This window comes from Fusarium tjaetaba (assembly GCF_013396195.1).
Source record: "Fusarium tjaetaba strain NRRL 66243 chromosome Unknown NRRL66243_c0000249, whole genome shotgun sequence".
Lineage (NCBI taxonomy): Eukaryota > Fungi > Ascomycota > Sordariomycetes > Hypocreales > Nectriaceae > Fusarium > Fusarium tjaetaba.
Window position 1 is genome coordinate 133,571 of NW_023501445.1, and position 22,440 is coordinate 156,010.

Genomic DNA, 22,440 nt, shown 5'->3' on the forward strand with positions numbered 1-22,440 from the left:
TCAGGCCTAAAAGAAGCTTTGAAGTGGCCGACCAATGACAACACCGACTAAAGACCCACTTTGACTTTCAAGCTTCCGTCTGCTATAGCATAGCAGCCTTGCCTTTGATCCTTTCTTTTATTTACTTTCATATCACTTGATACTAGAAAGGTCCCCGCGATCAACCACGATCTTGCGATGGACAAATATATCGATGGTCGCTTTGAGCGACTAGAGAAGGCTCTCGCGAACCTCATTGATTCAGTCACAAAATACCATCCCTCTATACAACAAGGAGAGGAGCTCAATTTAGCGGACCAAGAACTAAGCAGAGGCTTGGAAGAAGGTAATTCGTACGACTGAGCCAGCCATGAATGTTTTGGCTAATTTACTTCTCAGTCCAAACTCATCAGAACAATTATCTACGTATCCAACAACTGCGCGAGTCTTCAAACGCCCTTGATACGCAGATCCGCGACACTCTTTCGAATCTAGCGACTACTCGCAAGGATATCGTGACGACGCAAACCACCACATTTCCTTCTGGCCCAAGCTATCCCATCGCCTATGAAGAACTGCTCAATTATGCCCGACGTATCAGCAAAACTACTATGCCGCCAGCAGGCACCATTAAAGCCGTACCGCCGACACCAGATGTCCCAGAAGTTCAAACCCCAGGCGGCCAAACACCAGCAGCACAGACTCCAGGCCCCGAGTCGCAAGCAGCTTCAGTCATGACACCATCTGCCCCTCCATCGTCTCAGGTTCAAAGCCCGGCAATTATGAATGGCACGCCAGCCGTCTCTCAGGAACCTGCTGCGACTCAACAGTCCTCTATGTCCGCCAATACCGTCCTACCCAGCGAGTGGACGCAGTTCTTGAACCCCTTGACCGACCAGATTTTCCTCCCTTGGCCCAACGACCTGCAGCTTGGCGCTGGCTCCCTCGCTGCTAACCAGCTCCTCCAGGAGCAGGGCATTGACCCCAAGGGCTATGATCCAGCCGAGGAAGAAGAGCGCAAGCGTCGCGAGGAAGAGGAGAGAAAGCAGAAGGAAGAAGAGGACCGCATTGCCGAGGAAGAGCGCGAGAAGAAGCAACGCGAGGAACGCGAGCGCCAGCGCATCGAGAGAGAACGCCAGCGAGAAAAGGATCAAGAGGCCTGGAGACGCGCAAGTTTGGTTGGTGGTCCAGCAGCCCCTGGCGAACAAAGGAGCCCAACTGGACCTCCGCAGCAAAAGGCCCAGTTTCAGTTTACTAATCTGGATGATTTGGATGACGATGACGACGACGATTGAGCAAGAGGAAATAAGCCAAGGAATTTTTGATATCTATAATGAGCTTAAAAACAATGCAGAACAACACCTCCTCATCAATAGCCAACACGGCCCTGCTCTGTTGGCACTGGCCTGATTTTGATATCCGTCTAAATGAAAATGAATCTACTCCGTACTCGCAGCGTACTGATGCAACACCACGGACCATTATCACCATGATCTTGCCGATCTGGCCCTTGTTTGCAGCTTAAAGCACAGCTCATGGTAAACGCGAATTCCAGACGCTGGTCGTACATGTATTTTACAAACACCAAAATTCCGTCTCTTGTTCATTCGTCACTTGTCGTTGATGATCCATCCGTCATTATTGGTGCAAGGCCGTCTCTTAATCAATCTTGATGGACGAGTAGATCTTGCGAACGAACCACCAACTGGCAAAGTAGCCGATGGAGCCTGTAAGGGTTAGAATGGCATCCTAAAGGAGGGTTTATAAATAACTTACCAGTAAGAATGAAGAAGAGGAATGAAATGATGGCACTGTAGCCCATGTAGAGCACAATACCGGCCAATCCACTCGCCCTGACCTTTGTAACAAGGTACAAAAGACAATTCAAGAAGATATAGCCACCACTCATACCAGCAGCGAGGAAAGATCTCCACTGCCAGTTGTAGTTCTCAGCACATAGCAGGAAGTACACCATAAGGATAGTGACAGCAGCGCAGACAACAATCATGAGGCCGTAGCAGAGGAACAGGAACCCAAACATGTAGTAGATCCTGCTGAACCAGATCGAGTTCATGATGAAGAAGAGCTCGACAAAGATGGCACCGAAGGGAAGTAGACCGACAATGAGCACGCTGGGCACAGGCTTAAGATAAGTGCTCACAGGAGGAATCTGTCGTGGAATCTGGTTGGTGCGGACAGGCGGCTGGAACTGAGGAGAGCGGAATCCAACCCAAGAGCCACCAAAGGAGAGAGGAATCGAGATAATGAACCAGATAGCAACAATCACAAGCATGGTGGTGAAAGGAACCGCCCCTGATGACTGCTTGGCCCAAAGGAAAAGGTTCAGGAGGAAGAAGCTGGAGAAGACGATGCCGGGGACCAAGGTTGGGGTCAAAGCAATGTTCAACTTCCAGCTCTCACCCTGCCATGCCTTGTAAGTTCGAGCAGAGACATAACCACCAACGAAGCCGAGGACAGTATACATGAGAATCATGATAGTTCCAAGAGATCCACGGTTTGAAGGAGACAAGAATCCAAGAAGAGCAAAGAGAATGGTGCATCCCGTCATGCAGAAGAGCTGAACACCATTGCCAGCCAGGACCGAGAGCAGAAGGGGACGCGAAGGGGTTCGGAAGACATCGCCATGGACCAGTTTCCAGCCAGAGTCTTCCTGAACACCATCCTCAACAACCGAAGTACCGCCAAAGTCGTCGAGGTCGATCTGGTCGAGTCTGTTATAACGAGCAATATCTTTCTTGAGAGCGCGGACCAAAATGGACATGACAGTGAGAACAAGAATGACGACAATGATGGCAGTATCGATAAGCCAGAACCAGTGAATCTTGGGATCAAACACGTGCAAGTACTTGTCCCATCGAGTGGCCCAGGCAGTGTCGGACTTGCGCCAGATGACGCTGTAGCTGAAAGTAACATGCTGCTCGCCTCCGGATAAAACGATGGGTGGGTGGTTGGCACAATCAGCCTTGCCGCCATACTCCTTTGAACTTGGCTGCACAACTACACCAACGACACGGCGCTGGTTGGGGTCCTTGTTCACTTCATGATACTCGACGGCGATTTCGTAGTGGTTGTTGAACAGGATGTTGTCGTCCTTATCATCCTGGCCGAGCAAGAATCGGGGGTTATAAAAGGTAGTGCCAGTCAACTGATCGAGAACTTCCTGTCCAGCTGGCAATCCATCCACAAGCCATTCCAGACTGTATCCCTGTTCGATGCGGCTTTTGACAAATTGAACCGATTTCTCACTGTATTTGACTTCGCAAAGAGGTTTGCAGGTCTCGTTCTTGCCCATGATAAGCTCAAAGGGAGAAGTCATGATACGGTCTCCGAAGAGAATACTACCCAGACTTTCCGAAACATATTGAGGGCCGCCTTCAGGTTGGCAGAATTGGAACGCAGGGTGGTAGTAGTCGTATGAGACAACGGCGTGTAGTCGCGGGTCTTGGGAGCGGTCGACAGGCTTGATGCTATTCACGTAAAGCGGAACCTTATCTCCCTCTTTGTAGGTAGTAGGGGCGACGCCGGGGAGGTAGAAAGCAGAAGCTAGCTGTGGTATAGCTAGCAATGAGCTGACGAGCGCCGTACGAGGCGCAAAGTCTCGGAAATGCATATTGGAAAATTAGATCATGCGCAGACCGAAAGTGAACAAAGGAGGATTGCGAAAGCCGAGATGTGAAGCTGTCGATCAAAAGCTCCAGCTGACGACGACTTGCGCGACCCGCAATTTCGAGTTGATGAGGAAGTAAAATTAAAATTCAAGTAATCACTGAGAATTTCACTCAGTTTCTGCCTCTTGTATCGTCCGGTCAATGATATAAAGGATCGTGTGGTGAATCAAGCCAGCGAAACAGCTGCGAGAGTAAATCGTCAAACAGGGAGCTTCGAGGCACTTGCTGTAATCTGTCATGGAGATATTAGCTGAGTCAGGGAGAATGAGCCACGCACTGAAACAGGGGATTTGTGGCGTTTGTGGCTGTCGAGGCAGGAATGTGGAGACAGGCCAAGAATGCCCTGTTGAGATGATGGTGCCTGAGGCCCCCATATCCCTTTTAGTAGCCTGCCCTAAAGGCCCTAGCTAGCTTAGATTCCTCCCTAATATACACACACCATATATGCCCTTACCCTTCTTGACATGCCCCGCTAAAAAGTTGAAAGTACTCCAAACTTTTCGACGAGACATGAGTTTTCAATTGTCTAGAGATTTCAAGTCTCAGGCAAACGGATCAACATGGCAGCACCTACAACACTACCAGCACTGTTGACGTCGCTAACACAGTCGCTGTCATCAGCACTCGAAGTCACACCAAAACTCGCAACTATCGAGCACCAGAAGGATGGCATTTCACTTCTCGATGTGAAGAATGAGCTTCTACTGTCATACCTACAAAACCTCGTCTTCTTGATTCTACTAAAGTTGCGCAACTCGAAATCAAACTCGGATAAGGCTGAAGATGAATCCGAACTAGATGAATCTGTGAGGGCAAAGCTGGTTGAGCTACGACTCTACTTGGAAAGGGGAGCCCGACCACTGGAAGAGAAGTTGCGCTTCTCTATTGATCGATTCCTCCGAACAGCGGACGATGCAGAGCGCGAGAGGCAGGCAAAGGAAGCCAAGGCTGCAGCTGGATCAGATTCCGAGGATGAGGAAGACTCAGAGGAGGAGGCAGATGCTGAGGCCCTGTCTCACAAGCCAGGCAACTTTGGTGCTATGGCTGATGATGTTACCGCTCGCCGGGCGGAGCGCGATGGAGGAGCTGCGGGTGTATACCGCCCACCCAAGAGAGACCGAGCCACAATGGATGCGCCTCAACGACGCGAGAAGCACGATCGTCGCGCTGGCAAGTCTCACACCATGGAGGAATTTGTTGCCTCAGAGCTATCCAGCGCACCTTTGGCAGAGCCTAGTATTGGTACCACAATTGTCCAGGGTGGTCGCAAGATGAAGACCGATGCCGAGCGAAAGGAGGAGGCAGAGCGCCGAGATTACGAGGAAATGAACTTCACACGTCTTCCCAAGGAGAGCAAGAAGGACCGAGCTCAAAAGGCGAAGCAGGCTGGTCGCAGCAACCGCATGCAGTTTGGTGGCGAGGATTGGCACGATCTGGGACAGGGTGTCGACCGTATCGATCGCCTTACCAAGCGCAAGCAATCAGGTGGAAACGTTCGTGCTCTTCTGGACAAGAGCCGAAAGCGTGGAATCGACACAACGGATGGACCTCGAGGAAGCGGTATGGGAGGTGGTATTGGAGACAGATTCAACAAGAGAGTCAAGGTATTGGAGGGTGGACGCCGCGACCGTGGAAAAGGTCGATAGACTGTTTGATGTTAATCGATATGTTTTCTGGCTTCTGGGTTGTTCAGAAACGAAACGATCTACGGATATTGTTTCATGGCGATATTGCCTGCTGGATTCAATGGAGTTCAAAATTTGGGTTGCGTGTAGAGAAGTTATCAATGCAAATAGGCTGCTCTGCTGGAAAAACATTCCAAATGCAGTAAATACATCTTCCATATAAGATTAAATCTCTATTGAATCAAGTCAGCTCCCTAAGTGTTATAATTGGGACATGACTGAATGACTTTCATCTTTTGGTTGGACTCTCGAATTGTTGTTACTGATAAGATAACGGTCTAAACTTTGGCGGGGGACGAACATGGAATTTTCTCTACAACCGCCGCTCCCATCGTTGGCTTCCCTTGGACTTGCAACCTTCAAGCTGACTTACTTTAGATCGAAGCCCTGTCGCAAAAACGCCGAAGCTTAAGATACTAGTACAGAATCCGTATATATACCCAGTATCGACATACAAGCCAAACGCATCCTAGAAATAGCTGCGCATTGTGGTTGTCGCAAAGCGAACCTGGAGAGCGACGTAGAGTCACCCATACCGATCAGCGAATAATAAGGCCTAGTCAGGTTATTGGCTGGCAATTTCTACAGAAGATCTCTGTTTCTATACAGAAAATCTCATACCATGTCTACAACGTCGAATACACCGGCTCCTACGGCCTCAATGGACATCGATGATATGGATGTCGACTCGGGCGTCAAGCCCACCACAATTAACAATCCCACCACGATAGACGACGACGACGACGATGATGACCCCGTCACCGCAACATACAACGTCTTTATCAACCCCTCTCTACCCTTAGGCCGCCGTCTTCTTGTTCTCCAACACCCAAACCGAACCGATGACTCTCCACGACCTCCACCAACCGAATTGCGCGTGAAGGCTCAAGCTGGTATGGTTGAAGTCGATGTTCCCCTCGACAACACAGTCGCCTATGATCGCGAGAAGGGACAAAAATGGGGAAAGACATTACATGCTTCCATGGCAACGAAGAATGGTGGCAGCCATGGCTTGGCTGGTGGTTTTGGCTTTGGTACGGTCCAGGCTCGAGGTGGCAGGAAAAAGGCCGAGGATGAACAGGAGAACATGGATTGGGCAGAGGCTGTTAGGCAGGATAAAGTGCTCCGGACACAGACCCTTGGTGGCCAGTATCCTGAGTATAAGGAAGTTCAGCATATGGTCGGCGTCTTTCAAGGCAGTAAGTCGCATTGGTCTTGAGCCCATATATCTTCTAACCCATCGCCAGAGGACTTACATCTCACGCCTGTGTCATCACTTGTCCACCTACGCCCACAACTTCATCACATCGACGCAACCGTCCAACAAGCACGCCAAGATGCAGCTACTAAGGAGTCAGCTCCCAGCACTGCAGCCGGTACAGCTCGCGCAATTCACATGACTGTCAAGGCTACTGGCGATGGTGATACCGTCACCACCGAAACTATGGCTGATCGTCTACGAGCTGTGCAGACAGAGCATTGGCGAACTATGCACTACACTGATGAGAATGAGGAGGCTGCCTGGGAGGTTTATAACGAAAGCCTCTTCCTGCGCCCTACTCAAGAGGAGGCCGCAGAGGAAGCAGAGAAAGCCGACGGTGCGGAAGACAATGAGACACCCCTTGAGGAGTCTGTGCCAAAGTTCGCCTGTCGATGGGATGATGACGAGCTTCTTGAAGCTGTTAGTGGCATAAAGAAGCCACAGCCGACACCAGAACCTATCAAAGAAGATCCCAAGCCAATTGCCCCCGCCAAGCAGCCAGAGCAACCTGCGCCAGGGGCGGACGAGGCACGAAAGCCCAAGCTTCGACCACGAGGTGGAGCGGCGGGAACCGTTCCTCGACGGGGAGGCAGACCTCGAGCTACAGCTTCAAAGACGGCCAACGTTGATGGATGAAGAGTGAAAATATGGTGCTAGAAATAAACTCAGGGGACTAAATAGGTTGCATGGGACGGCGCAAAGGATCTATCAACTTTATATAAAGAATTCAAAGGTCACCGTATAGAAAAGTTTTGCCAAACACGCGTAAAATTTGCAAATACGATATAACCTATTTCCTCAATGGACAAGAGTCCTCCCAAACTCTCTCCATGAGTTAGTGATGATCACCCGACTGTAATGCCGGTATACATGAAAGCGCTAAGCACTCGCCATATCAGGGGTGAGGAATTTTGTACACCCAGTATGCCTATACGCTGAACCGCTCCCAATAATATTTTCGCCAGCATGTAAACCCTGTTTGTTGTGTTGTGTCGCATCCTGCATATCCCGGTCGTCTTGAGCGCTCTTATATGCCAACCCAAGAAAAAAAGCCCAAGAATCACCGACAATAGCCTGTATGCATGCTCATAAAACAAATGTTTACTGGAGAAGCTCGACATCCAAACCAATGGATCGCATGAACAAGTTGACACTGTTCAGTCGCTCCGCTCCCATAGCAGGAGGGAGTGTCTTCGAAACAGTGACAGTGTCGAGCACACGGTCCTTGACAGCAAGGACCAGACGAGTTTGCTGATCGTGAGTGGCGCTGACACCCATAGCTGCAAGAAGCTGCCATACATAGACATCCTCTCCAGTGTTGACGCTACCAGGGAAAATGTAAGGCAGCGAAGGTTCGAGTCTACTGAACAAGATCTCAAATGTTCGATCCCTGATGCTTGTTAGCTAAAGTTGTGATTCATGGTCCAGAATTTACATACCAGTTATCCCACTGCTCAGGAGTGCCGGCACCTGTCTGTTTGAGAAGCACGGCACGACTGAGAATAAGTGTCAACATGGACACACCAATTCTTGATCTAGCAATGAGATCAACGTTGAGCTTGGTGGCAATCAGATTCAAAACTCCATCAACAATATCCAGGCCAGTATCGTTGAAATATTGCATCAGTGATGGCATGACAGTAGAGATGAAAAGTTCAATCTTCTCTCGCATTCGTGCGTTGATGGTTGTCACCTCGCCCGGTGTAATGGCAGCGCCCTGGACGACATCCAATTGGTCGAGATGATAGATAATCATGGTCAAGATAGTAGTTCGTTGTTCAAAAGAGAGATGAGGGAAAAGACGAGGAATGGCCTTCTCACCCTTGGCACAAGACAAGAAAGCGATGAATGGATGAGGAACAACAACTCCAATCTGCTCATGGACCTTAAGCTCTTGCCAGAGCTTGGCGTTGTAGGTCTCGAGAATAGTAGCCCACTCCTTGTGCTTGTTCTCGAGCTCCTCATCGGGGCCGGTCATAGGGGGTGGGATAAGTCGAACATGGTCCTCGATTTGCATCAGGGTCTGATAAACCTTCTCAACGTTTCGAAGGATAGTCTTCCGATCAAGGCTGGATCCCTTCTTACCATTGTTGGGGCGCTGATGCTCACTCTCGGTACGCTTGATGCTGAGGAGAGGTTTAGGGGTCTTCGCGTTGCTGAAGGAGATCTTTCCCAGACTGCCTGCGATGACCAGCTGAGGGTTCTTGGGCTTATTCTTGGCAGCTTCGACAGCACGCTGTACCTGCTGCTCCATTCGTTGGAAGTGATTCTCAGCGGGACGTCCATGGCGACGCATACCACCCTGACGACTACCAGTCTGGTACAGGTATGTCTGGGCGAAGTTGCTCAGAGGCTGGCTGGGGTTTTGACGCTGACCGGCTCGAATATGGCTGTAGACCTGGTAGTAGAAGTCTTCGGCAATTGAGGCATCAGATCCTTCAACAGGGTTACCGGTAGCGGAAACAAGCTGCTGGAGCTGGATACGGGTGATGAAATTCTTGTCCTGGGGAGTCATCAAACCGTTGTCCTTTGACAGAAGCCAGATCTTGTGGTTTCGCTTAGCTCTCTTGGTCTCTTGATCCAGATAGGCGGCCTTCTCTTCCTCGGACATCTGCTGCATTTGGGGATGAGCTTGTAACTGCGCGGCATTAGGGATGGCACCGTGGGACTGCTTGGAGTGGTGTCCATGCTGAGGTGGAACATGCGCATCTGGGCCGGCGCGGTTGGGATTCTGCAGAATCTGAGTCGGGTTGGCATGGAGCTGCTGCTGATGCTGAATAGGAGTGGCTTGAAGACCCGGGGCTGGCGGCGTGGGCTTCGATTGAGTGCTTTGAGGCCTCTGCAGGATAGTCACTGGGTGGCCATGACCATGGGCCTGAGGAGGCTGTTGCTGATGAGCAGTAAACCCCGGAGGCGGCTGTTGATAGGAAAGATCTGCGGCATGTGGCTGAGGTGTCTGCTGCTTGGGCTGAGATCGCATGGCGGCCTCGACCTCTTCCAAGCTCATGACTTTGCGACTGGGCGCATGTTGGGCCGGCTGAGCTGCGGGAACAGGAGCAGGCGATGCTTGCTGGGCTGGCTTAGACGGCCCAATGCCCCAGATGCTTCGGTCAACATGGAGATCAGGGAGCGCTTCGGGTTCGCGGTACTTCTCGTAACCAGATCGCACAGGCTGTTGATAAGACTGTTGCTGGTAAGGCTGGTTAGAGTAGTAAGACTGGTAGTCGGCCGAGGCATATTGGTTGACGGAAGAATGCGCCTGAGCAGAAGCAGCGGGTTTAGTCGCAGGCCCCTGGCGGTTGTAGCGAAGATGCTCCTCATCAATGGCATTCGCAACCTTGGCAGTCTGGCCAAAGAAGTCGAAATCCTTGCCAGCACTGCGAGAGACTGCCGGGCCACTGTCACCGAAAGTGTCGTCGTTGAAAGCGTCTCCAGTCTCTTCGAGCTGGTCTCCAAGACCGTCATAAGTCTCCTCGAAATCTAGAGCATCATCATCACCATCCCTGCCTGATAAACCAGCAAATGGATCGTGAGAATGGGAGAAGCCAGGCGCAGCCGTGTTATGGCGCGTGGTGTCGAAACCGAAGAAGGACATTTTGAAAGAATTTGGGCAAGTGGACGTCGATTGTACTATGAAAGAAATTAGTACAAACGCCAGTCAACTATAGTCGCTTTGAGCTCCGTGCCCCGCTCGAGGTATCCTCAGGAAACGACCCATGACCTCCCTGGACCAGATTTCAAGCTTCTTATCCTAAGTATTTGGGTCACCAATAGAGTGTTCGTGATGACTGCGATGGCGGGGCTTTCTATATTTCATATTGCTCTCTTTTCTGGGTCCTTTTCTTGCATGGTCCTGTCGTGGTCGAAGCTGCTTGACTCTGTTGCACTGTCCATCATGTGGCGCATATCACCACCGACACGGAAAAGAAGACGAGTTTCTAATGTCTGAGCCAGCCTGGAAGGGTTCGCATTGAAGGAAGCTTGTGCAACACAGAATTCGTCCTCCGGTCCACGGGCGTCGAAGGGTTTCCAGTCCCGGACATATATATCCAGCAATGACCAGGCCGGGGGAAGCGAGCAGGGTAGGAAAGAAACGGCTGGAGTAAGTCCACTCACCACTAAGAGAATGAGATATGTTCAGGATCGTTCAGCGCGCACAAATCTATCATGATGTCTTCCAGTAAAATAGGTTCAAGATGTTTGTATCGTGGCCAAGCATGCGAATATAGCGCTATGTTGGCTATGAGAAGGTTGCTAGAAGTGTTCAGAAACTCTATCAATGAGTTTTGTAGGCGAAAAGGGTGAACAGCCGCTTGGGAGAGAGCGGGCTGCGATGTTGATGCGCGCGGCGAAGCTCTGATGCCGACGATGATGCGACGAAGTGCCAACGTTGTTCTCCAAGCCCGCTTCCCCCACATGCGGCTGGATGAAGGGTACACGCATTCACGTGCATAATCACGTGATGCCATTGTTTCTTCGAGTCCCGACAATAGTCACCAAAAGCCATACAAGATTTGTACACTATTTATGAGCTTAGACTAGGGCATATAAACTCATGAAGACATAAAAGGATATTGTCTATATAAAAGGATGTAAATATCATCCTGATATTGCAGCAATAAGGTCCTTCACTGCATTATGTTTTCAGCTCTTTGTTGGAAGATAGGCATACACGTCCATCACTTCAGTAACGCTTTTATTTGACATTGACTTGTATCGTTCTATAAAGCCCAAGCCTATCTAGGTATTCTACTCTATTGATATTGTAGGTTGCGAGTGGTTCAGCCGTTGTTGACCTTTGGAGGGCTCTTGATGAGAAAGTCACAGATCTTAGGTGAAACATTCAAGGGAATACACAATCTGTCAATCAGACATACGGAGCGGACATGAGTTTGAGCCCGAATAAGGTTATCGATCCATGATCAAGGATCTCAGCCCAGAGACTCAATTCAAGGTTGAAGAGGTCAACTACGGAGTAACAGACCACAAAAACGGAACGAACGGACGGGTTCAGAGACCAACAATAAACAATTGGTCACCTCGTACAGTGGAGAGAAGATGGGAAATCGGGAACTGCTACAGGCTGGTTGCAGCATTCCGTTCCTTTGACGCAAGGTTCCCGGGCTGTAAGCTGCCAACCTAAAACAAGCCCAGGAAACGTAAAAAAGGGGCACCTCCATCTCATTCAACGATACGAGAAAAACTGGTGATGCATTCGACGTGTACCACTTTTCCCAATCCAGGCCTCGATTTGCTGCAGAGAAACCTTCTCGATTATGAGGCTTGAGTAACTGCAGATCCCTCATTCCTAAACATTCTGCAAGAGGCGCATGGCGAAGCCTAAACGAGCTCTTATATCTGGATCAAGTCGATGGCAATGGAGATTTCCAAGGTTGGGGCATCCCTGTAAACAGATCAGTCTCCTGCTGCATGTCGTCGTAATCTTGACAACGAACGAAAATCCACCATTCTCTGAACGGATTTGGTGAGAGAGGATAAGCTGAAAAAAGTTTGCTACCTATTGAATTGGAACCAATGTCATTAAACTCACTCCAAAAGCGTCTGGACTCGGCAATAGTTTGACACAGAAGCCATTAATCGAAGCTGAGATGCACTAACAGGCGGGATACACCCCCTAGACGCCAGGGGATACCAAGTACACATCATTTGGCGAATACTTCGTTCTAGTACTGCCAAGTGCTGGAAATCAGGTATTTTACATCCATGCCCCTGCCGAAGATACCTCGAGTCACCCTCTTCTTATCAGGATAAGCTGTGCCTCTCTAAGGTAGTCGCCGTGTGTACCTGACTTTGCCTAGAATTGACGATCAAGGGCTGGGCTTGTTCCCCCAGAACACGTTGTTCATCTCATTCCAGTGCTCTCCAGCAACTTGTTGCGTGCCATTGATTCCAACTGTCTTTTTTGCATCAGAATAAGTAGATACTTTCCTGCACATGCCCAATACGTGAATACTCATCCATCATCGTGAACCATCTCCTTTTCTCTCCTTAATACTTGTTGTTTCTGGTTCACGATATTGACTTTTGTTCTTCGCTCCGTGGAGGACTAACGAGGTCGCCTATCCATCTTTTTTTAGTTCACAAAGGTCACCTACCGACCGTTCCTTTTACTGGAGCCCCTCAGTCCCCCGGCTCCCTACTAACGTAAGTGCCTAGGCGGGCTGCTAGGTGCTCTAGGTGTCTTTTTTCCCCGTGCGCGCTGCCACCGAAACATCGACTTTGGATCATCCATCTTTCTTCTTTTCTTTGTTTTTTGTTCATACCTCCCACTTCATTTGAACTCCTCTTGTATTGACGATTTCGTATCGTCAATTCTTTTTTCGCCATGGCTGCAGGTCATACGCGCTACGTGCGCTACATTGCGCTCGCGCTTTTCGTACGTCGCCTTATCCATTCGTGTCCCATGGGTTTTGATGCTCATGATGGCTTACGTTGCCACCTGCTAACCCGACTCCTTTAGACGCTCACTATGTTCTACTTCTTCTCCAATTCCAAGATCGATACCATCCCCGTTCCTGGCAGTGTCGGTAACTTCCCAGGCGGTCCTGGAAGCCCCAGCCAGCAGCAGCAAGCTCCTGGCACCATCCCCAAGTCCCCTGATGCCGGTAACAACGTCAACTTCCCCGGCCAGCAAGCACCTGTTGCTGAGGAGGGAGACACTGCCCTCACCAAGGACGATGCTCCTGCTCAGAAGCCCGCCGGTGAGGGTGCCGGTGCTGCTGGCGATGCCCCCGCTGTTCCTGCTCCTCAGACTCCCAAGGAGGGTCCTGCTTCTGGCCAGCTTGTTGAGGCTCCTCTGGCTATGTCCCCCAACGACCCTGGCTGGAGCAACCTCCAGGGCACTGCTCCCGGTCCCCGTATGAACGCTACATTCGTTACTCTTGCCCGAAACCAGGACGTCTGGGAGATTGCCGAGTCCATTCGACAAGTCGAGGATCGTTTCAACCGCCGATATAACTACGACTGGGTCTTCCTCAACGACAAGCCCTTCGATGAGCAGTTCAAGAAGGTCACCACCTCTCTCTGCTCTGGTAAGACTCACTATGGTCTGATCCCCGAGGAGCACTGGTCTTTCCCTGAGTGGATTGACCAGGAGAAGGCCCGCAAGGTCCGTGAGGATATGCACGAGCGAAAGATTATCTATGGTGATTCCATCAGCTACCGTCACATGTGCCGATTCGAGTCTGGTTTCTTCTTCCGACAGGAACTCATGATGAACTACGAGTACTACTGGCGTGTTGAGCCCTCTGTCAAGCTCTTCTGCGACATCCACTACGACCCCTTCCGTGTCATGCACGAGAACAACAAGAAGTACAGTTTCGTTCTCTCCCTCTACGAGTACATCGACACCATTCCTACCCTCTGGGCTAGCACCAAGAAGTTCATGCAGAACCACCCCGAGCATATCTCTTCCGATAACTCTATGCGCTTCCTCAGTGATGACGGTGGTGAGAACTACAACAAGTGCCATTTCGTAAGTTAAGATCTACTTATCACCGGTTTCACAACTAATTGAGTTTAGTGGTCCAACTTTGAGGTTGGTAGCTTGTCCTGGCTCCGCAGCAAGCCTTATCTCGATTTCTTTGAGTCTCTCGATAAGGACGGTGGTTTCTTCTACGAGCGATGGGGTGATGCTCCCGTCCACTCTATCGCTGCTGGTCTTCTCCTTAAGAAGGAGCAGATTCACTTCTTCGAGGACATCGCCTATTACCACGTTCCTTTCACTCACTGCCCCACTGACGAGCAGCGACGTCTGGATCTCCGTTGCCACTGCAACCCCGATAACAACTTTGACTGGAAGGGTTACTCTTGTAAGTATTTTGTTGAAGACTGTTTCAGAATCATACGCTAACCAAGCAACAGGCACTTCTCGATTCTTCGAGCTCAACGGCATGGAGAAGCCCAAGGGCTATGAGAAGCAGCAGTAGACAAAATATTATTAACAAGGGGTTGAATAGGGTTGTATCATACAGGTCGTAATGCTCGGTAGATTGTCTGCATGATTTCTGGGCTGCAAACAATGGGTCGGCATTGGGTGATGTTCTTGCGGGAACCAACAACAGGCGTCTGGGTTTGAAGCACTTTGGACAGCTTTTGATCATGTAGAGTGTATGAATCAAGAATGTTCTGGGATTGTTTGAATGCTTTCTTGAATTGAATGCTCGGAATAGTGTACAATATCATTACATGGCTGTAGCCAGGTCTATTGGTTTTGACACATGTCTTGTATCATCGCTTTGCCATCTTTTAACCTAATTCGTCCATTTGATTTCCGTATGCAAAATTGTTTAACCAACTGTGGCCTTCTTTGGCTTCTTGGTGCCGTACTTGCTTCGACTTGTTGTTCGGCTCGCAACACCACCCTGGAGTAGTTAGTGTCTTAGCATCTAGTATAAATACGGCCAGAACTTCAATTTATGGCCAGTGCGATAAACATACCAGATCTAGAGCTCCTCGAACAAGATGGTATCTCACACCAGGACAATCCTGAGCACGTCCGCCTCGTACCAACACAACACTATGCTGCTGAATATTGTGTCCCTCGCCAGGGATATACGCCGTAACAACAGCTCCAGTGGAAAGCTTTACACGAGCGGTCTTTCGCTCACCAGAGTTGGGCTTCTTGGGTCGGACAACACCAACACGTAGACAGACACCTTTGAGAGCGGGACAATTTGTGTTTGACAGAGCAGGCGAGACAGCGTGACGTGCGCGCTTTCCCTTTCGAATACCGCGGAGGACCTGGTTCAATGTCGCTGGACGAGCTGTTGTGGGAGCGAATGCGCGGGGTGCTGAGGTTGTGAATGTTCGGAGGGTTGGTTGGATCAGCCGGCTTGGTGGTGTTGAGAGGGCTGTGGTGAGGGGACGGCGTGTCGCCGGGGAGAAGAACTGGCGGAGGATGGAGCCGACCATGCTGGGCGAGTCGTCTATGGTCGGATTGAGTTGACTTGTCGTGGGAAGTGGTCGAATTGATCCCGTATTCGGCCTCTCGCTATCCCAATCCCAAGCTCATCCAATGCCGCCAATATCAAAATCTCAGCCTCTCGAAGCTGTGTCACGTGTTGTGATCTCTCGGATGTTTTATTTCTCCGGCTGCATCAGCAGATCACATGCCACAATCTATCATGCCCCACCTAGATCTTTGACGTCAGCGGTTAATCGCCGGTGCATCCTTTCCCACCCCGCAATCCTCCCCATCTCCCATCCCGCATTGGCTAACAGATTTCCCCAAATCGATCCAAGTCAAACAAAGTCAAGTCAAAGTTCCATCCATTACCGCTGTACAACCGAAGACATCCACGACCTCGGTGGTTATCCTCGGCTGGTCTAGGCCGAACAGCGAGATTCTTCAACCGCTTCAGCCGTATAAAGGGAAGGACGTGTAACTACAGGGGGCCAATGGATGATTTGTATATACCGAGGCTAAAATAATTGACATCTTGACCTTGTTGTTCTCTTATCGCCTTCATCTTCTTGTTTCATACCATACAAAGAGCTTGTCTTGTTGGTTGTCGCTTTTGGCTTGTGATCGTCAGACATCTAACATACCCGCCTCACGCCTCGATCTAACCTAGCCACTTCAGCTCCCTACATCTTTCTCTATTCTTTCTCTGATATAGTCACCGCTCTTCCTCACTCGTCTCCTCAACACCGCGAATCTCACCATGTCTTCGTCGTTTACTCGTGTCGTGCGCCCTGCGCTTCAGGGTGGTCGAGGTCTTACACAGCGCATTGCCACACGAGCCACCGCTCCCCGGACATTGACGAGAATAAACCTGTGGGTGCAATTTTGAGAATGACCAGAAGCAATCGCTAACTCTGCGCTTAAGCAGCACTGCTCGCCCTCTATCTACAACATCCATCCGCCGCAATGATCAAATCGACATTTCCGAGATCCCTCCTACACCCATCACTCACCTCTCTGAGATCGAGGCCGCCATGGCCGACACCGTCTCCAAGTTCTCTACAGATGTGATTCTTCCTCGTGCGCGTGACATGGACGAGGCCGAGGAGATGGACCCCGCTGTTGTTGAGCAGCTGTTCGAGCAGGGTCTCATGGGTATTGAGATCCCCGAGGAGTACGGAGGTGCCGGCATGAACTTCACTTCCGCCATTATCGCCATTGAGGAGCTTGCCCGTGCAGACCCCTCCGTTTCCGTTCTGGTTGATGTGCACAACACTCTCTGCAACACAGCTATTATCAAGTACGCCTCCACTGCGATTAAGAAGAAGTGGCTTCCTCGCCTTGCGACAAACACCGTCGCCTCTTTCTGTCTCTCCGAGCCTGTCTCTGGTTCTGATGCTTTTGCCATGGCCACAAGAGCCACTGAGACCGCCGACGGCTTCAAGATCTCGGGTAGCAAGATGTGGATCACAAACTCCAAGGAGGCCGAGTTCTTCATTGTCTTCGCCAACCTCGACCCTAGCAAGGGCTACAAGGGAATCACCGCCTTCATTGTCGAGAAGGGCACCAAGGGTTTCTCTATCGCCAAGAAGGAGAAGAAGCTCGGCATCCGCGCCTCAAGCACATGTGTCATCAACTTCGACGATGTTGTGATCCCCAAGGAGAACCTCCTCGGTGAGCGTGGCCACGGTTACAAGTACGCCATTGCCCTTCTCAACGAGGGACGAATTGGTATCGCTGCTCAGATGACCGGTCTGGCTCTCGGTGCTTTCGAGAACGCTGCTCGCTACGTCTGGAACGACCGCAAGCAGTTCGGCTCTCTCGTTGGTGAGTTCCAGGGTATGCAGCACCAGCTCGCCCAGGCCTACACCGAGATCACTGCCGCTCGCGCCCTCGTCTACACTGCTGCTCGCAAGAAGGAGGCTGGTGAGGACTTTGTCAGGGATGCAGCCATGGCCAAGCTCTACGCTTCTCAGGTCGCTGGCCGTGTCAGTAGTTCCGCCATTGAGTGGATGGGTGGCATGGGCTTTGTCCGTGAAGGTCTTGCTGAGAAGTACTTCCGTGACAGCAAGATCGGTGCCATTTATGAGGGTACCAGCAACATCCAGTAAGTTCCAGTCTAATAAGTCTATCTGAAAGCGAATACTAATATGCTATAGACTCAACACTATTGCCAAGCTTCTACAGAAGGAGTACACATCGTAGAACGATAGAGAAAATCTAGAAAGAGGCGGAGGTACAAATGGAATAAACAAAGCATAGGTCAAAAAAATATCTAAAATATGTCAATGCCCCCGCATACCTACAAATGCAACTGTGCTAATGTAAAAACGAATCATGAAGCAGTAGATATCTAGAGCTTGTCAAAGAGCACACCATCAATCACCATTGTGCAGGGTAACATATAACAAAAACCATAGCCTGCCTCCAACTCGTTTTTGATCATCTCTTCTCTCACTTCTATTAATTAACATGCATTCCAATGCTGCTGTATACATACGATACTCATCTACCGCTAAGGTCGCTTGCTTCACTATCTCAATATGGCACGGTACTAATCATGCCCTCGTATGTTTTACTCGCCCAACCACCAATATCCTGAAAGCCAACCGCTATAAGCGACCCGGCGAACGTGGGAAGAGGGCGCCTGGATAAGACGCACATCCTGGGTTCACTGTACTGACATCACCAGCCCGCGGTGTCCGGCCACCTATTTCACTATCGCCCCTGGGTATCCGATAGACAAGACAACAACCCCCCACCGCGGCTCCATCATCTCGATAAAATATTGCAAAATCGTCAATCTTGTTAGTCCAGTCGCTTAATCAAAATCAGCTGTGTAGGAGAAGCCTCGGAATTCTTCTTGCATGGCTTGTGAGAGAACTTGTGACTGTTAGTGAAAGATCAAGAACTCGGAAGATGCAGAACTTACCAGACTGGACTGGGGTCAACACGGGAGTAACACTGGTGAACTCCGAGTCGAAGTTACTAGTATCAGTAGCACTCTTAATTTGAGGCATGAAAGGAGGCTGCACTCTCTTGTGGTAGATGTCGTCCCAGTTGATGTTGCGGAAGAATGGCTGGCTCATCACCTCCTGGGCATCAGTTGGGCCGCTTCCGAGTCGCTGGTCAGGCTCACGAGTGAGCAGCTTCTGGAGAATAGAGACTGAGTCTCGGGGCATGTGAATGGGATAAAGTGGCTCATCCGCGAGAATGGCATCGTAAATTTCATCCTCATCTTCTCCGCGGAAAGGCGATTGTTGGAGAAGCATCTGGTAGATCAGGACACCAAATGCCCACCAATCAACAGCACGGCCGTACTTCTTGTCGAGAAGAATCTGGAAGAAAAAAGAGTCAGCACAAAGAAAAAGGAGGGATTGGACATTGTAGGCATACCTCGGGAGCCATAAACTCGGGAGTACCACAGAAGGTACTTGTTGTCGAACCATACCACATATCCTCCTTGCACAGACCATAATCACCAATCTTGACATGACCATCAAGTGACAGCAGAATGTTGTCAAGTTTCAGATCACGATAGATGACACCGTTCTCGTGGAAGTACTTGAGTGCCAAGCAAACCTCTGCAGCGTAGAATTGGGCACGCTTGGTGCCGAACTGGCCTCGCTGAATGTGCAACATCAGATCACCACCGCTAACATACTCCATGACGAAGTACACACGGGTCTCGGTCTGGAAGCATGCGTGCAGGTTGGTGAGGAATGGGTGCCTACCTCGGTTGGCAACCAGGAACACACGCTTCTCAGAGCGGATGCTCTCTACTTCGTCATTCTCTATGATGAACTCTTTCTTAAGCACCTTGATAGCATAGAGCTTGCGAGATCGCTTTGTTTCAGCAAGCATGACCTTACCGAAGTTACCCTTACCCAGCACAGCTAAGAAGTTGAAATGATCAAGCCCGATCCGTTGACCTGTACCTGGGTCTGTGGCCAAAGGCAGTGGTGCCTTGTTTCCACCAGATGCAGACGGCTGCTTAGGAGACATCGCTTCCGGTGACTGGGGCGGGTGTGCTAGTGGTGGTGGTTGTTGGTAACCAGCTTGCTGCTGCTGAGGCTGGTGTTGTGGCACAGGAGGCAGCGGTTGCTGGGGAGGAGGCTGTTGTGCAGCTGGCTGCTGTTGCACTGGTCGCTGGGCCTGAGCTGGCGGTTGTCCTCCGTAGCTAGGGTTGACGTTGGCATAGTCAGCCGGGTTGTACTTACGCTGCTGACCTGCGCCGTATTGGCCCCCTTGAGCGTATGGATCCTCTTGTTGCTGGTCATACCCTCCACTGTAACGTCCGTAATCAGACTGTTGCCTCTGGGCCCCTCCAGGCCCTCCGGACATAGCGGCAGAGGCTGCCGCTGCAGCCGTTGAGCTAGACGAGGTTCGGTCGGGATGACCAGGTCGTGGTGTTGTCTGATTCGAGTACATAACTTTAGCAGCCTCAGTTGCCTCAGGTGAGGCAGGTCCTGGCTGATAAGGAGGTGCGGACGAGCTGGAGTAGGACGGGGCCGGGGAGTGAGTACTGGTAGGGCTCGATTTTCCTGGCCGGAGAGTCTTTTCTGTCAGTGAAGAGACCTTTGCCTGTCTCTGCTTCTGTGACCTTATTCCGTCCAATATCTGATTGGCAACAGCCATTGACATGCCACAGAAGTCAGGAACAAGGTGAACACACTGGGCGTGTGCAGTAAGATTGCATTCTACAGATAAAGGATTAGTTTCACCATGCAACAAACAGAGTCAAAGAAAACACACCTGAGCACTTTCTGCAGTTCTTCTTGCCAAAAGGCAGAATGTAACCACAGTGGCAGCACCAGTTTGCTGTCATGTTGGAATAAGGATTGAACCTGTGCGGAATACGATGGTTGATCTTCTCCTCGTCGGGATCGGTCTCAGCGTTACTCTTGCTGATGCACTTCGTAACCACACTGGAATAACACTTTGTATGACAAGTGTACTTGCAATCCTCACACTGCATGCCTGCAGAGTACTTGAGGAAATCTCCGCAAAGCGCACAACGCATGATGTTGTAAAACTGGTGTTGTACGAACTTGTGTCCGTACATCTCGTGAACCTCTTCCTTGCGTTGACGAACAGCTCCCTTTCGGCCAAGACCGAGGTCGACGGGACGGCTGTTCGCGTTAGTCTTGTTGAATGCCAACTGCAGTTGAATCTGCCCAGTAGGTTCCAGGTTAAACCATTCTTCGATTGGTCCAGTTTGCACTTGAGGCTGGGGACCAGCAGTCCCGAATGGACCGGTCTCTGTTCCTTGCGCGCCTCCACCTGCTGGAGAGCCTGGCCCAAAAGAGCCTGAAGATGGGCTCATGGGGAACTGTGAAGGGGCGCCACCACCGGTGTTGCCCATTCTATCGGCCGAAACCCATCCAGAACTGTTCATCTCAGCCTCGATCCTCTTACGACGCATTTCCTCGACAATATCAGAGATTCGGACCCAGAGCATAGCAATGGGCATGGCGTGCTCAGCGGGTTTATCGTAAACCGTCAGCTCGATTTCGTTGGCCTTATCAACTTCGATGGTATGGTATTCGGCTTCCCAGCGATCGTTCCTGGTCGCCTTTGTACGAGCCATCACAGTATCCTCAACCTTGACGGCAATAAAGGTCTCGGGCCCTCGTGTAAACCTACCAGTTGCTAGGTGGTCGACATCCTTTATAGCCAGCATACGAATCGATAGTTGTCCGCTGAGGGGCTTCCTCAGATTAGGGGCGTTGATAGAATCGTCTGCTCTTTTGTCAACATGTCGTCAAAGTAGGAAATGCTGCAGTGTCAACTCACCATCTTGGGCGTCGGCAACATCCGCATCGATGTGCAGTTCTTCATATCTCTTGAGTGCCTGCTTCAACAGTATAATCTTCTGCTTGCTTTCGACTTTTCGGGCAGCCGCGTCAGCCTTACTTTTGCGGTCTCCCTCCATACCGTAAAGCTGAACCATCTTTTCGATACCCTTAAGATATTGTTCTTCGACGTTGAGCTTGAACTGAATCTGCGACAGCATGAGCTGGATGCGGGGTCCCAGATGCGGTGTATCATATTTGATCAGGTCTGTTTTCGTTCACGTTAGCACAGTACAGTACAGGAAACACGGAAAGTCTCAGAGAAGTTTCTATGGAGATGGCATAGCAACGACGCACCTAACTTGGTGAAATTTTGACGTGGCTTCGGCAAAGCCGTGGCACCAGGAGGACCTGGAGCATAAGGATGGCTGGGAGGCATGAGATCGGATCCTCTGTCTTCTCGGGAATCCTTGGGAGGTGGTGCGGGAGGGCCGCCGGCGTCGTCAGAAGATCCTCCAAGGGACATGTCCCCAACACCAGAGTTCACACGTCGCATCTGGATGTCGCGCAGCTTCTCCTCAAAGAACTGCAGATTGCGACGACCATCTCGCATTTGTGAGTCGAGACGAGATCTGACGGCTTCATTGTTGGTCTGAGCTCTCATGGAATTGGCAGCGTTGATGAGAGCCTTCTCGCGCTCGATCTTCTTGTGGATGCTATGGATCGCATCATCGTCATTCATGGTGAAAGTGGCTGCACGATACGTTCGCGCGGGACGACAAGACGTTGGAGGAGGAGGGGATGGCTGAAAATACAGCCGATATCAGGTGGTGAGGACAACGCCTCAATAATGAGCGGGCGAGGATGGGCGAGCGGGTGGTAAAATAACTAGACGACCACTAGACAGGTGACGTCTTGTGTGTCGTTATCGTCAATGAATGTCGTTATCCTATGAAAGCCGAACCAGGTGCAGGCGGGCGGGCAGAAGCACACGGAACGAGGGAAGCCAGAAGGTCCCAGGTGCGTATGTGTAATTATGCGTGAGTCCGCGACGGTGGTTTATTATGGCTGGCGGAGGTTTTCGCCGTCAAGCTTCGCTTCAGGT

The 22,440-nt window shown here is 50.6% G+C and overlaps 9 protein-coding genes across 9 annotated transcripts; 5 read left to right on the forward strand and 4 right to left on the reverse strand.

Moving 5' to 3' along the window:
• Nucleotides 1–177: 177 nt before the first annotated feature.
• Nucleotides 178–1,274, forward strand: FTJAE_10623 (mediator of RNA polymerase II transcription subunit 4; the record flags this gene model as incomplete). The annotated part of the gene is made up of 2 exons (XM_037343485.1): nt 178–325; nt 379–1,274. The coding sequence occupies 2 exons, from the start codon at nt 178–180 to the stop codon at nt 1,272–1,274; spliced, it is 1,044 nt and encodes a 347-aa protein (XP_037202354.1).
• Nucleotides 1,275–1,638: 364 nt separating this feature from the next.
• On the reverse strand, nt 1,639–3,610 carry FTJAE_10624 (transmembrane 9 superfamily member 1; the record flags this gene model as incomplete). Its single annotated transcript, XM_037343486.1, has 2 exons — nt 1,639–1,706; nt 1,756–3,610. The coding sequence occupies 2 exons, from the start codon at nt 3,608–3,610 to the stop codon at nt 1,639–1,641; spliced, it is 1,923 nt and encodes a 640-aa protein (XP_037202355.1).
• Nucleotides 3,611–4,228: 618 nt separating this feature from the next.
• On the forward strand, nt 4,229–5,314 carry FTJAE_10625 (u3 small nucleolar ribonucleoprotein; the record flags this gene model as incomplete). Its single annotated transcript, XM_037343487.1, has 1 exon — nt 4,229–5,314. The coding sequence occupies one exon, from the start codon at nt 4,229–4,231 to the stop codon at nt 5,312–5,314; it is 1,086 nt and encodes a 361-aa protein (XP_037202356.1).
• Nucleotides 5,315–5,975: 661 nt separating this feature from the next.
• On the forward strand, nt 5,976–7,250 carry FTJAE_10626 (DNA-directed RNA polymerase III complex subunit Rpc37; the record flags this gene model as incomplete). The annotated part of the gene is made up of 2 exons (XM_037343488.1): nt 5,976–6,552; nt 6,601–7,250. The coding sequence occupies 2 exons, from the start codon at nt 5,976–5,978 to the stop codon at nt 7,248–7,250; spliced, it is 1,227 nt and encodes a 408-aa protein (XP_037202357.1).
• A 465-nt stretch (nt 7,251–7,715) lies between these two features.
• Nucleotides 7,716–10,209, reverse strand: FTJAE_10627 (DNA topoisomerase 2-associated pat1; the record flags this gene model as incomplete). The annotated part of the gene is made up of 2 exons (XM_037343489.1): nt 7,716–8,004; nt 8,054–10,209. The coding sequence occupies 2 exons, from the start codon at nt 10,207–10,209 to the stop codon at nt 7,716–7,718; spliced, it is 2,445 nt and encodes an 814-aa protein (XP_037202358.1).
• A 2,751-nt stretch (nt 10,210–12,960) lies between these two features.
• FTJAE_10628 (alpha 1 2-mannosyltransferase) lies at nt 12,961–14,563 on the forward strand (the record flags this gene model as incomplete). The annotated part of the gene is made up of 4 exons (XM_037343490.1): nt 12,961–13,011; nt 13,096–14,109; nt 14,158–14,446; nt 14,499–14,563. The coding sequence occupies 4 exons, from the start codon at nt 12,961–12,963 to the stop codon at nt 14,561–14,563; spliced, it is 1,419 nt and encodes a 472-aa protein (XP_037202359.1).
• A 360-nt stretch (nt 14,564–14,923) lies between these two features.
• Nucleotides 14,924–15,548, reverse strand: FTJAE_10629 (30S ribosomal S12 protein; the record flags this gene model as incomplete). Its single annotated transcript, XM_037343491.1, has 2 exons — nt 14,924–14,998; nt 15,075–15,548. 2 exons carry the CDS (start codon nt 15,546–15,548, stop codon nt 14,924–14,926), a joined length of 549 nt encoding a protein of 182 aa, XP_037202360.1.
• Nucleotides 15,549–16,300: 752 nt separating this feature from the next.
• Nucleotides 16,301–17,745, forward strand: FTJAE_10630 (acyl dehydrogenase; the record flags this gene model as incomplete). The annotated part of the gene is made up of 3 exons (XM_037343493.1): nt 16,301–16,413; nt 16,469–17,647; nt 17,700–17,745. The coding sequence occupies 3 exons, from the start codon at nt 16,301–16,303 to the stop codon at nt 17,743–17,745; spliced, it is 1,338 nt and encodes a 445-aa protein (XP_037202361.1).
• A 616-nt stretch (nt 17,746–18,361) lies between these two features.
• FTJAE_10631 (kinase C) lies at nt 18,362–22,077 on the reverse strand (the record flags this gene model as incomplete). The annotated part of the gene is made up of 6 exons (XM_037343494.1): nt 18,362–18,423; nt 18,473–18,878; nt 18,937–20,240; nt 20,296–21,282; nt 21,337–21,603; nt 21,693–22,077. 6 exons carry the CDS (start codon nt 22,075–22,077, stop codon nt 18,362–18,364), a joined length of 3,411 nt encoding a protein of 1,136 aa, XP_037202362.1.
• Between the last annotated feature and the right edge of the window lie 363 nt (nt 22,078–22,440).